The following is a 12,511-nucleotide window of genomic DNA, read 5'->3' on the forward strand; positions in this document are numbered from 1 at the left end:
GCCCTCATCCCTCCAGCCCATCCTCCACAAACTGTCACCCAATCCAGAAACCGTAATGGCTGACTCCTTCCTCATCAACTCCTGCACTCAGTTGGCCTCTAAGTCCTGGAAATTCTATCTCCTTGATGTCCCCTCACTACCATTCCCCTGGCCAGGACCATGGCTCAAGCATCTCCATTTCCCTCAGGGAGCAGCCCCAACTGGCTTTGCAGATCCAGCACCTTCTCCCGTCCGCCCTTCAGTCAGCCCGAAGAACTACCTCTCTAACATGCACTCCGGATCGTGTCGTGCCTCTGCTGCAGAGCCTCCACAAGGGCTGCCCCTGACTTCCAGAGGAGGGTCATACTCAGCACGGCACTCCACGGCCCACCTGGTCTTTCCTGGGACCACCTCCCAAGTTCATGTCTTGCTGCGTCCCCTTGGCCACCGTCCCTTCCAGCCATCCACCGCAAACGACTGCAGGTTTCTTTGCTCTTCTACCAGATCGTATTCTGTTGCCTTCTGATGCCACTAAGTCAGCGCCATCACAGCTTTTCTGGACCATATTTCCCACAGGCTGAGGAGCCAGGAGTCTGGCGGAAAAGGGGACAGAAAGTATGGGAGAGCCCAGACCCTTGTTTCAGCTCTACGTTCCGCAGAGTCAAGATGCTATGCCATTGCTTGGTCTCCTCCACAATCCATTCTTAGAATTTTCCCCAGAGATAACCCCACTTCCCCTCGAGTGTCTACTATCCTGTTGCAATGCCAGAGACATGCAAAAAATAATGATACATGCTCTCTGGGCAGTCCCTCTAAGTTGGAATTCTCCTTGTGACTAGTGGATCTGGCCTGGAGCTGGGCCTGGTGCAGCTAACAGTTTACACTGACGATGAACCAAGGAACCAAGCTCTGATTTGGTTCAACTGCAGAAGGTGAAAGTTAAAAGAGAAGCACCAGGGGAGCTGGATAATTTCCCCGAAGGAGACAACGCATATCACCTCTGTGAGTCTAGAACAACGAAGGCACAATGGGCCCCATAGTGAGGCCACCGTCTATGGAGTAAACTTGAGCAAACATAACTTCAAGGATACATGCCCAGGATGACAGCTTCAAGGCATTTGATAGGCAAGGACTCCCGAGTCATTTCTTTCGCTGTTTCCATTAACCTGTAGGGTAGAGCACAGCAAACCATCTCAGGACTTATTTGATTATGCAATCTGTCTGTCGGTCAATCCATCAAGGTGCCTGTCTCCACACCCGGTGCCATGCAGCATTAGAGAGGGAAATGACAGAGCTCACTATGCAGGATGCCGCAGCCAAAGGACATCTGGACCCGGCCGAACTAAATGCCTAAATTCTCCACTCCTCTCTCCAAGAGTTAGTTCCTGGAGGTTAGTGCCTGTATGCTACGGCATCCTCTCATTGCCCTAGGACAAGGGGCATTACAAAGAGCAAGGAAAGGAGGCCACATAAAACAAACTTCAGGGCGGCCTGGGGGGCTCAGTTGGTTAAGTGTCCAACTCTTGATCCCAGCTCAGGTCTTTATCCCAGGGTTGTGAGTTCAACCCCTTCATTGGGCTCTATGCTGTGTGTGGAGCCTACTTAAATGATATACTCTGAAACTGCATTGCCAAAAAGAAGCCTGAAATTGTGTGATGCTGGACTTGAAGCCTACTCAAAAAACAAAAACAAAAACCAACTTCACAGGCCTCCTGCACCCCTGTAAGAGTTAGTCTCCCCCATGGAGCTTAGCTGTCAAGAGTGGCCCATCCCCTAGCCCCTAGCCCCTAGCCCCACCGCCAACCTGGCCCTGGGGCACCCCCGCACCCCCACCCCTTACGTACCAGGATGTTAGAGCAGGGGATACAGGGATAAAGGGTGGGAGAGGGAACTGGCAGCTTTCAAGGAGAGAGGTCCCCTGGCCCACAGATCATGCACCACTTACCCACTCAGCGGTCTCATTTTCCTAATTTCAAAGAACTGGGTCCCTGTATGATTGTATCTGCGTGAAGTATGTAAAGGGAAAGTGACAGAAAACTCCAAAAGACCCGGTGATCCAGCAGAGGAAGCTATGCATTGATTTCTTAAAGGGATGAGGAATGAAGAGTGAGGGGCTTTCTGGAAAGTGTCCAGTAGCCAGAAAGTAGCCAAGAGCCTCTTACTTCTCACTGTCCTTCCCTGAAAATCTAATTTCTAACTTATGCTTCAAAACACCATGGACCTTTATAATAGCTATTTTCAATCTGCTCTGTGTTCTGTTTAGTTGAATACATGTCTTAATTCACTTATTAGACTACAAACTCTTTGGGAGTTAGGACCATTTATTTATTATCTTTATATCACCCACAAAGCCTGGCACAAGTTCAACATATACCAGTTAGCAAATATTATTAAATGAATGAGGAATAAGTGAATAGATGGGTGGACAGGTGGATGGATAAATGGCTGGATTGATGGAAGGGTAGATGGATGAATAGAAGGAAGGAGGATGAATGGAATTGATGCAACGGAAAGGTCAGTGGATGGATGTATATAGATGGATGGATGAATGGATGGATCGTTGGATGGATGGTTGATGGATGGAAAGAATGAATAGAATGGAAAGGTGGATGGATGGATAGACAGAAGAGTTGAGGTGGATGGATGGGTGGATGGATAAATGGATGGAAGGGGTGGATGGAATGGAAGGGAAGATGAAACGGAAAGGAGGATGGATGGTGGGTAAGCAGGTGGGTGGCTGGACAGACGGATGGATGGAAGGAAAGGATGATGGATAGAAGGGTGGGTGGATGGCAGTAGGGTTTCTTAGTAGTGCGCAGTCTCTGCAGCAAAGTTTACTGGACTGACACTAGACCATGGTTATTAAGTCTGAGAAGATGACACTATTACCCACAACTTGGGAGTTAGCTGGTTGTCCAGAAAGTGTCAGGGACTGGCAAGCCTTCACCAGGTCATTCTGAAGGAGACCAAAGATTCCCTGATGTCATGCTCTCGGAAACTAGATCTTGATTTTTTTTCAGAGCCTAAAGTAAAGTTGTTTTACACGTTTCACTTTCCTGCCTCAAAGTCCTATAGAAAAATTGCATGTTGGGAAGGTGCTAATGAATCAAGAAGTTGTAACCTGGCAGGGGGTATGAGAGTAGATGTGTGACCCTACAGTGGGACAAGCAGTGGCCGAAGGTGGCGCTGAGCACCGTCCCGGGGAAGGTTAGGATTCCCTCCCGACAGGCATGCCTGACCACTCAGACACAAACACACGTAACAACTACCGGAGGGTGGGGGGCGGGGGCTCATTATAAGCTGACTCTGGGCTCCACCCCTGGACATTCCAATTTCAGGCCATGGTCCTAACCCTCGATGTCATTCAGTCACCCTGCCTTGGACTATTGTGATGGACGTTCCAGGGTGAGAGCCAGAAGATGATTTTAACAAGCTCACCAAGCTGTAAATTATCAGCACGAGCCATAAGAAGAGCCCTTCACAGTATGTAGGCTTGCCCAGTTTTTGAAAAATACAATATAAAAAACCATCGAGGGAAAAGAGAAAACAAGGGGGCTATGTAACCTCATTGTGAAGCAATTTTTTTACTTGACCAAAGATCCCATTCAAACAGTGATATTCCTGGTATATTTAAAGTAGAATTCAGTAGGCAAAAAATTCCACCTGTATGCCTAAATTTCTCCCTGTTCATAAATCTAGTCTATACACCTGGTGCATAAAGTGAGACAAACCCATAATAAAATAACCAAAAATTGCCTGGCCTTCCTTTCTCAGTTCCTTACAGTTATGAGCCCCAGAAAGTGAGCTGGGGTGGGAAGCCTCTGGTAAACAGCCTTCAGAGTGAGAGACTTACTGAGCCCGAGGTGACCCTCAGAAGGCCTCTTCCCATGCAGCAGAGCTCAGGAGGCACCTGTGTTTCCAGAAGCCCATGCAAGATCAGCACTCCTGATAGCCAACACTCTGAAGCTGTCAGAAGGGAGGGCAGGATTTGTCTTTTCATGTCCCCAAAAGAGCACGTCTACAGTCAGGGCTGGCCTGGTAGCCAAGCATGCGTTACTGTATCCAGGACAAAGCCGTAAAAGTCCCAAGAACCTAAATACAGGCATGCCTCATTTTATTGCCCTTCGCTTTACTGTCCTTTGCAGATACTGTGGTTTCTTGTTTAGTGTTGTTTTGTTTTTTTTACAAACTGAAGATTTGTGGCAACCCTGCATCCAGCAAGTCTGTCGGCACCATTTTTCCAACATCGTGTGTGCCCTCGGTGTCTCTGTGTCACATTTTGGCAATGCTCACATGTCAAACTTTTTCATTATTATTATAATGTGTTATGGTGACCTGTGATCAGCAATTGCGACTCACTGAAAGCTCAGAGGACGGTTAGCATTTCTTGACAATAAAAGTTTTTAAATTAAGGGACGTAGATTGCTGTTTTAGATATGTTATTGCACACTCTATGTTATTCTAGATATGTTATAAGGTAGTGTCAACATAACTTTTACATGCCCTGGGAAACCAAAGAATTCACTGGACTCGCTTTATTGCCATATTCGCTCTCTTGCAGTGGTCTGGAACCAAACCTGCAATGTGTCCAAGGTGTGCCTGTAAAAGTCTGGTCAGAAGAGAAAACACAGAGGTCACACTCTGTCTTCTTTGTGCAGTGGCTCAGACGACCAGGCGACCGGGGGTATGATCCCAGCAGCCTGCAGCGCTTTCCCTTCTCCGGCCCTCTCTGCAGTCAGTGATCTAGGTCAGTGACCTTCATTATGGGTCAGAGAAGAAAATGAAAAAGCAGATCCTTCAGGCAAACTGTGAAAAGTTGGCTGAGAACGTGCTGTGGGGTTTATGGGAGAATGAGCAAATGATAGGGAAAGCACACGCACATTTGCCCCTAATAGGGCATCCCCAGCCAGGCTCATTCCCTTTCACCTCTGGCTGCATGATCCTTGTGAAGATCATGTCCTAGACAGAAGTGGGGAGCTGTTCTAATTTCTGTCATCTTCTGGAATGTTCTGTGAGGAGTCAGTCACACCCAGGAAGGCTTGGCTCTTGGGGTCCAAGGCTATCCTGGCAGAAGTTTATGCTGCCCTCCCCAGGGGTCCCAGTCTGGGGATCAGCACCAATAGCAGATAGCCTGTTCAGGGTTAAGGCTGTTGGCTTCACCCCTGGAGGCTGGTGTCACCTCCCCCTCTACTATTGCTTCAGGATTCCACTGGGAAGATGCCATGCAGGGGAGTTCATCATCTGTGAAGGGGGCACTGAGAGGCTAATGAGGTAATCTGCCTACCGAAATCAGTAGCAATTGGCGTTAACCCCTCTGGTATGCCCTTCCCTTCAGAGAAGACATAAAAATCCACAGGAAAGATTCTTGCACATAGCACAGAGAGGAAGGGCCTCTGCTGGGCACGTGGGACATGTGTGCGGTGCCCCACGGAATCCTTTCTGCTGAATTCTATGTCTTTCAGGACAAAGGACAGAGGTCAGCAGAGAACTGACCTCTTGGACAATGTGCTGGGAGCTAGGGTGCCAACAGCTGCCTCAGTAGAGCGTCTGATGCTGGCTTAGCTCTGAGATGTTCACGGACGTGGGCGAACGGTCTGTCCGTCTCACAGACACCTCTGACAGCCCAGCTCCCATCTGATTCCTATTCCTGAAAAAAAGTACCAGCAGTGGCCAATGAACCAGCTGCCTCTGCTCCTTTGTTCTTACAGTGCTGCTGGTGCAGGCCCACAGAACAGATCTAATCCTGGCTACAGACAAGCCAAAGACACTGGCAGAGAGAAGGACCAGAGTCCGCTGGTCTGAATTCAGCCTGGACCCACGGGGCTCCTCCATGCTTCTCCAAGCTCACATGAGGGGAGAGGACCCCCATCCCAGGGCCCCATTTCTTCCTGCGGAAGGGAGCAAGGCTGCCGGTCTGGGGCACCTAGGGAGCCAAAGGCAGCAGCGGGTGGGCCTTCTACAGATTATGAGCGGTCAGGATGAAGGCAGGAAAGTGAGAAAGGAAAGAAAAAGGGCTGAAAGAAGCTCAGGAGAGAAGAGGGAGAAAGACAGACCGTAGAGGAAGAGAGGAGGAGGGAAACAAAGATAACTGAGGAGGGGAAAGGGGAGAGGAAGGAAGGAAGAGGGGCTCCAGGTGGCCACCGCCGCCTCACCGTGCCTTGCCGTCCTGGCCCGCGCCTGCCTAACGGGGGAAGGGTCTGATCATTGCAAGTACCTCCCCTATCATCATGCCTTCCAGAGGGAGGCATCCCTCTATGCCCGGCCTCACCAACCTTAGAGAGCATTTGCTGACCAGCTGGGGACAGACCTGCCACCAGGCTCAAGATCACCACACCCGCCCCCTGGCTGGGTCCGCCCAGACTGGTTGGAAGGATACTGTAATGTCTTCATGTAGGTCTGGATTGCCTGCAGCCAGTCTGGGATCGTCATCGACAGCCTGTAGTTCGGAACCTGGGGTACTGAAGGCTGCAAAGAAGTAGAGAGAACTCTTTATCAAGGAGATGCTCCGGGGCCCCGTGTCTGAGGGCAACCATGGGACTGAAAGCACCCGAGAGCTGCTCCTGACAGCAGATGGCCCCTGCACCAGGTTTCCCCAGACCACGTGGTCCCTTGCCGAAGTTCTGCTTCTCTGAGTTCCCTCCATGCACTGTGCCCTGGGGACCATGGCTCTCTCTGGCCCTCTGTGGGTTGTGAATGTGAACACAGCTTGCCTCCCCACGAGAGCCTCAGCATCGTCTCCTGGAAGCCAAGGACCATGTCCTACAGTGTCCGCCACTCAGCCTGGCCCAGGATATTCACAGGCATGCCCCGGGACCCCTCACATTTTTACTGCATGACTATACCTTCTGCTGCATGGCTGGTATGACCCATTATATTCCAGGACACCACCGAATACAAGATGACTGGTGCCCTGAAGAAATGCAGCATGGCCCCACACGTGCCATCTCTCCTCAACACCATGCCCGTCGCGGCCCTTCCCTGAGTTTGGACAAGTGGATTAGAAAAGATTTCCCTCTTGCCGTGACTCTTCCCAGGTGAGTGCAGTCCCTCTGACTCATGAGCCATCTTACCCTTTCACCCCTCACAGCTGCCCAGGCACCTCGTTTTCCTCGCCTGCCCCTTGGTCAACACCCACCGAGTGTCTACGACTGAGCGCACAAAGTTCTAACACTACTGGGAAAAGAAAGGAGCAACAGCAGGCAAGGACTGCAAAGAGGGAGGTAAGTGTCTCTTCTCAGGAATTTAGAGCGAAGACCCCAGCTCTGAGACACCAGGCCGCTCTGAGCACCCTTGTCAGCGAAGCCAAGGGCAAGAACGAGCAGGGGCTTCAAAGCCAGCCCCTCCTTTCCTGGGAAGCAAGGGACGGTGTGTGCTTTCTCCCCCCTCTATGCTTCTCAGTCTTTTAAGCTTGGCCTCCGGCGGGGCGGGGCTGTTGGTGACAGAGAGCTCGGCCCCCATCAGCCTGTGGCTCTGGCAGAGCTGCTGCCAGGAAGGACAGGGGAGGCTCCTCCAGGCTTAAGCCACTTAGGGAGGAGCAGAAGGGGCCACAGCACGGATTAGTTCATCCTTGAGAAAACAGGGAAAGGGAGGCCCTGGGGATTTAGTGCTTAGCTGATGGGAGGCTGGGCAGCCTGGCTGGGCACCAGAGACAAACACCGCCGAAGGACATGCCCTGGCTCTCTCCCTGCGCTCCAGGCTCAGGCCCCGCAGTAAGGCTGCCCCTGGGCCTGTGGCGGGGCCCTTCCATACTTCTAGGCCTTCCACACTTTCTGCATTTTTAGCTGCATTTACTTAAAATGCTCCTTGACATTCGCTTCCTCTCAGTGCTTCTCTTCCCTCTTGGCTTTGCAACTTTCTACTTGACAGCGACTGCCCCTTCAGCAAAAAGGGAACTAGTCACACGTCCTACTTCGTGGCCAAGGTGCTGAGTGTGTGTGTGTGTGTGTGTGTGTGTGTGTGTGTGTGTGTGAATGTGAGGGGGGGTGCACACGCATGTACAGCTGTTCTGCAAACTACATTTTGTTTACAACATATCCACTCAAATCACATTTCTGTCTTGAAGAGTAATTGTGGGGAGCAAAATATTCCAATGTGACCATTCGCTCACGTGACCCTTCTACGCGTTCAGGTGCACGTGCACACCGATGAAATGTATGTATGATGTATTATGAAATGTATCCTTGTATGCCTGCCCTTACAAACGCTAGAAGTGTCTATCTTGTCCTCGCTTTTGCAGTAACAGCCACTGATCTGCCCATACCTGGAATTCTGTGTAACAATGTGCCAGAGATTTCACAGAGAAGTGAGGAGAGAAGGGGAGATGTGACAAACATTTCTTTAGCACCTGCTATGTTCCAAGCTCTAGTCCAGGGGGAGGAAACACAGAGATGGGGGAAGAAAGGAGGGAAATTAGACAGCACAACATATTTCTACACAGAAAAGTGCTGTTTGTACCTATTTAATACAAAAGATGGTAAGCATGGGGAAATGACCCCCCCCAAGAATCACCAGTCACCTAAGGGATCCTCAGAGGGGTGTCCCTTGGTCAGAGCCCTGCCATAGCCACAGGGACTTGGTTCAGAGGTGGCTATGGGGGCCAACCACCAAATTATTTCAACTCCCCCAAGCCCAACAGAGCCCACAAGAGCCAGATGGTGGGGTAGGAGTCACGCAGCAGCTGGTCCTCAGAATAGCAGCCCGGTGGCGCCCATGGGCTTTTAAAAACAGCTGCCTGGTTACCTCAGGCCCGGCTGAGAGAGTGCAGGAGCTGTGGCCACATTCCACAAGCCCAGCTGGGGATCAGGGCTGTGGTGGGGAGAGGAGCTGAGACAGCTGAGGGGCTGATGTCATCAGGCTACAACTCACCCTGCTGTCTGGGAGAGCTGGCTGGGGCTCAGGCTGGGGGCTGGCGCCCAACCAGCATTTCAGGTCACCAGTGCCCCCACAGGATGATGGACTATATAAACCAGGCGGCCCCCTTGGCCAGTAATTATGAGACAGACACAAGATCCGAGTCCCTGCTCTGTCACCTACTGGCTGTGGACCCTGTCGAGCTCCATGACCTCTCTAAGCTTCTGTTTCTTTCCTGATAAAATAGGAGAATATCACCTACTTCAAACCTTCTGGGCTGGTTGTGAAGACTGTAGGACCTAATGTACAAAGCAGGCAACTCGGGATTGGCACCTGGTGCTCTGGAAGGGTAGGCTATGTTACTATTCATCAACGATGTGCTTTCGGGATCTGGACTGGGGAAGCCTGAATGGTCTTCACTTCTGGAACTGGAAGACAGAATCAGCAGGACTTGAGTCTCTGCACACTCAACGTGGAACATCATGAAGATGCCTTCTCACCCTAATGGAAGAGGAGAACACATCCACTTCCCCCTGGGGACACATCTTGACCATGAGCTAGTATCCTTAATTCATGAACAGTTCATACAAAGTTATAAGAAAATACTTCAGGGGCGCCCGGCTGGCTCAGTCAGTAAAGCATGCAACTCTTGATCTCCGGGTCATGAATTCGAGCCTCGCATGGAGTGTAGAAATTACTTAAAATAATAAAAAGTAAAAGAAAACTCTTTGGGCTTTAAGGGAAAAAAAAAATGGCCCAAAAGGTAGAAGCAACCCAAATGTCCACTGACAGGTGAATAGATAAACAGAGCATAGGAGCGCCTGGCTGGCTCAGTCGTTAGAGTGTGTGACTCTTGATCTCCGGGGTCGTGAGTTTGAGCCCCACATTGGGCGTAGCTTATTTTTAAAAATGTGGTCAATACATACAATGGAATATTATTTGGCCTTAAAAAAGGACTTTTTGACACAAGCTACAACATGGATGAATCTTGAAGCCATGCTAAGTGAAATAAGCAAAACATAAAAGGACAAATATTATATGATACCTCTTACACAGTCATCCCCCTTTATCCACGGGGCATACGTTCTGAGACCCCCCCCACGGATGCCTAAATCTGCAGATAGTGCCAAACTCTATATAGACTATGTTATTTCCCATGCATACATATACCTATGGTAATGTTTCATTTATAAATTAGGCACGGTAAGGAGATTAAAATAATCAATTAAATAGAACAAAGATAACAATTTACTGGAATAAAAATTACGTGAATATGATCTTTCTCAAAATCTCTTATTGTAGTGTGCTCATCCTTCTTGAGATAGGAGGTGATAAAATGCCTACCTAATGAGATGAAGTGAGGGGAACGACGTAGGCATCGTGACCGGGCGTTAGGCTACTAGTGACCTTCTGACCGCAGGTCAGAAAGAGGACCCTCTGCTTCCAGACCGTGGGTAACCGTGGGTGATGGAAACCATAGAAAGTGAAACAGTGGAGAAGGGGGGCCAACTGTATGAGGCTTCCACAGTAATCAAATTCATACAGACAGAAAGCGGAAGGGTGGTTGCCAGGGACAGAGGGGAGAGAGGAAGAGGGAGTTAGCGTTTACAAAGTTTCAGCTAGGGAAGAAGGAAAAGTTCTGGAAGTGGAACACAACAGTGTGAATTACTTAATGCACAGATCTGTATACTTGAAGGTGATTAAAATGGTAAATTATATATTATGTATATTTTACCATGATTTTTAAAAACAGTCATGAAAAGACAATTCACAAAAGAAGTGAATAAATATTTGAAAAAAATTTTCAAGCTCATTAATAATTTAAGAAATGCAAAGTAAAGGGATGCCTGGGTGGCTCAGTAGGTTAAGCGTCTGCCTTTGGCTCAGGTCATGATCCCAGGGTCCTGGGATCAAGTTCCACACCGGGCTGCCTGCTCAGTGGGGAGTCTGCTTCTCCCTCTGCCTGCCACTCCCCCCGCTTGTGCTCTCTCTCTCTGTGACAAATAAATAAATAAAATCTTTAAAAAAAAGAAAAAGAAAAATGCAAAGTAAAGCCACTGCAAAATTCCATTTTCACCTCCAATTAGTAGAGATACTATGAAATGTGGAGGCCTGAGGCTAGCCGGGGTGCTCTTATAAGGCACGATGGGAACACAAACTGGTACAACCTTTTTATAAAACGCCCATGACACACTCTTTTTTTTTTTTCTCCCTGACGCATCCTAAGAGTTCCTCTTCGTGTTTTTTTCCTGCCCTGTTTCACCTGAAACCGCAGCCTAGATTTTCCAGGGCACTTCTCCTCAAGGTTCCTGCCTCCTGCCACCTGCAACCAGCCCCTCAAGTCACAGCCCAGCTGACGAAGGCAGAATCCAGAGGGAAGAGATCAAAACCAGCCTCTCTACACAGGCACTGTGCTGATGGTCTGGGGTTAGGGGCCCTGGGAAGTGGGGGCAGGTGGTAAGAGTGGGCAAGACAGGAACACAGTTGTTGAAGAATAATGAAACAAGCCCCAGGCAAGGCTTCTGTGGTCAGGCTCTCTCTCGTCCCATTCTTGGCAAACACAACTACTTGTCCAAAGAATGCAGGGAGAAATGATGTGAATGGACGTAGGTGTGTACCTGGCATCCCCATAAGCAAGAGAAGGGGGAAGGCAGAAAAAAAAGCAGGGAGGCAAGCCAGAACACTCGGCACCAGAAATCTTCAATAAGAAAGAACAAGGAGAAAGCAAAGCCTTTTGCTGTCCCTGCTCTGGGAAATACAGGTGATTATGCAGACATGCCAGGCAGAAGAATCTTCTCTGGCAACTTGGAGAAGCAGCACAGAACGTCACTCGTGAGCCCAGGACAGACCCCAGGCCTCTGCATCAGGGGCAGCCAGGAGCCTGTGCATGGTGGCCTGGTATGGAGCTCTGGGGGTCTCAACCTTGGGCCAAGCAGGAGGGACAGGCCATGGTTCTGAATCGAGGACAGAGTTGGGAGTGAGCTGCCTGTGTGAGCTAGCAGGGGACAGAAATGGGGCCCTGACGGCAAACTCTCCCCCCACAGTCTCACACTTCACCGCTCAGGCAGAGCTGAGTCCTCTAAAAGTGAATTCTTTCCCAATTTAGAATCGACATGAGAACAAGGCACAAAAACATGGGGTCTATGAGAAACTATTGCTGTTTCCTGCTGCATCCATTCTCGTTGCCCCTTGGAGAGTCCAGCTCAGCCAGGAGAGAAGGAAGAGGAGCTCCCTCCTAGCACACCCTGCTGTTCCTTCCAGGCCAGCCACTCTCTCTGCCTCTCCCTTCTCTTCCTCTGTCATCCTCCAACTGACTCTGCTGCTTTTTCGTACTTTCCCTGAAAAGCCCGGGCCTTCATGTAGTCAGCTGCTAACTTGGACCCAGTAACCATCAGGGGGAGAGGCCTGCAGTCACACATTGAAAAGGAGGGCTTGCAGAAGAGGTGAGCCCCCTGCACCCCTCTCCCCCGCCCCTGCCCAGGTAGGGGCACCTGGACCTGTGGGCAGAACTTCCCATGGCAGCTCACAAAATGTCCTGCAAAGAAGTATCATTCAGTCCTCCTCCCAAAAATGTGGTACCTTCCCCGTCCTCTTTTGCTTCTTAGTCTATATTCAATTGTCAAAAATGTTAGCCTGAAACTCTCCAACCCTTTATCACCACCCCACCACCCCTTGCTGCAAA

General features: G+C 49.9%; 1 protein-coding gene across 8 annotated transcripts in view; it reads right to left on the reverse strand.

Moving 5' to 3' along the window:
* VASH2 (vasohibin 2) overlaps window positions 1-12,511 on the reverse strand; it is a 37,348-nt gene that overhangs the window by 20,537 nt on the left and 4,300 nt on the right. For 3 of the 8 annotated variants that reach the window (XM_034666880.1, XM_034666877.1, XM_034666875.1), the window contains exons 2-4: window positions 6,356-6,444; window positions 1,925-1,984; window positions 1,071-1,145 (exon numbers count right to left, since the gene is read on the reverse strand). In XM_034666880.1, coding sequence (XP_034522771.1) covers window positions 1,071-1,145; window positions 1,925-1,984; window positions 6,356-6,408 — 188 coding nt within the window. In that variant the 5' untranslated portion in view covers window positions 6,409-6,444. The remainder of the gene's footprint in view (window positions 1-1,070; window positions 1,146-1,924; window positions 1,985-6,355; window positions 6,445-12,511) is intronic. The other 5 variants (XM_034666881.1, XM_002917196.4, XM_019797437.2 and 2 more) reach the window with 2 other exon arrangements.

The sequence above is a fragment of the Ailuropoda melanoleuca genome, chromosome 8, assembly GCF_002007445.2.
Source record: "Ailuropoda melanoleuca isolate Jingjing chromosome 8, ASM200744v2, whole genome shotgun sequence".
In the NCBI taxonomy this organism is placed as follows: domain Eukaryota; kingdom Metazoa; phylum Chordata; class Mammalia; order Carnivora; family Ursidae; genus Ailuropoda; species Ailuropoda melanoleuca.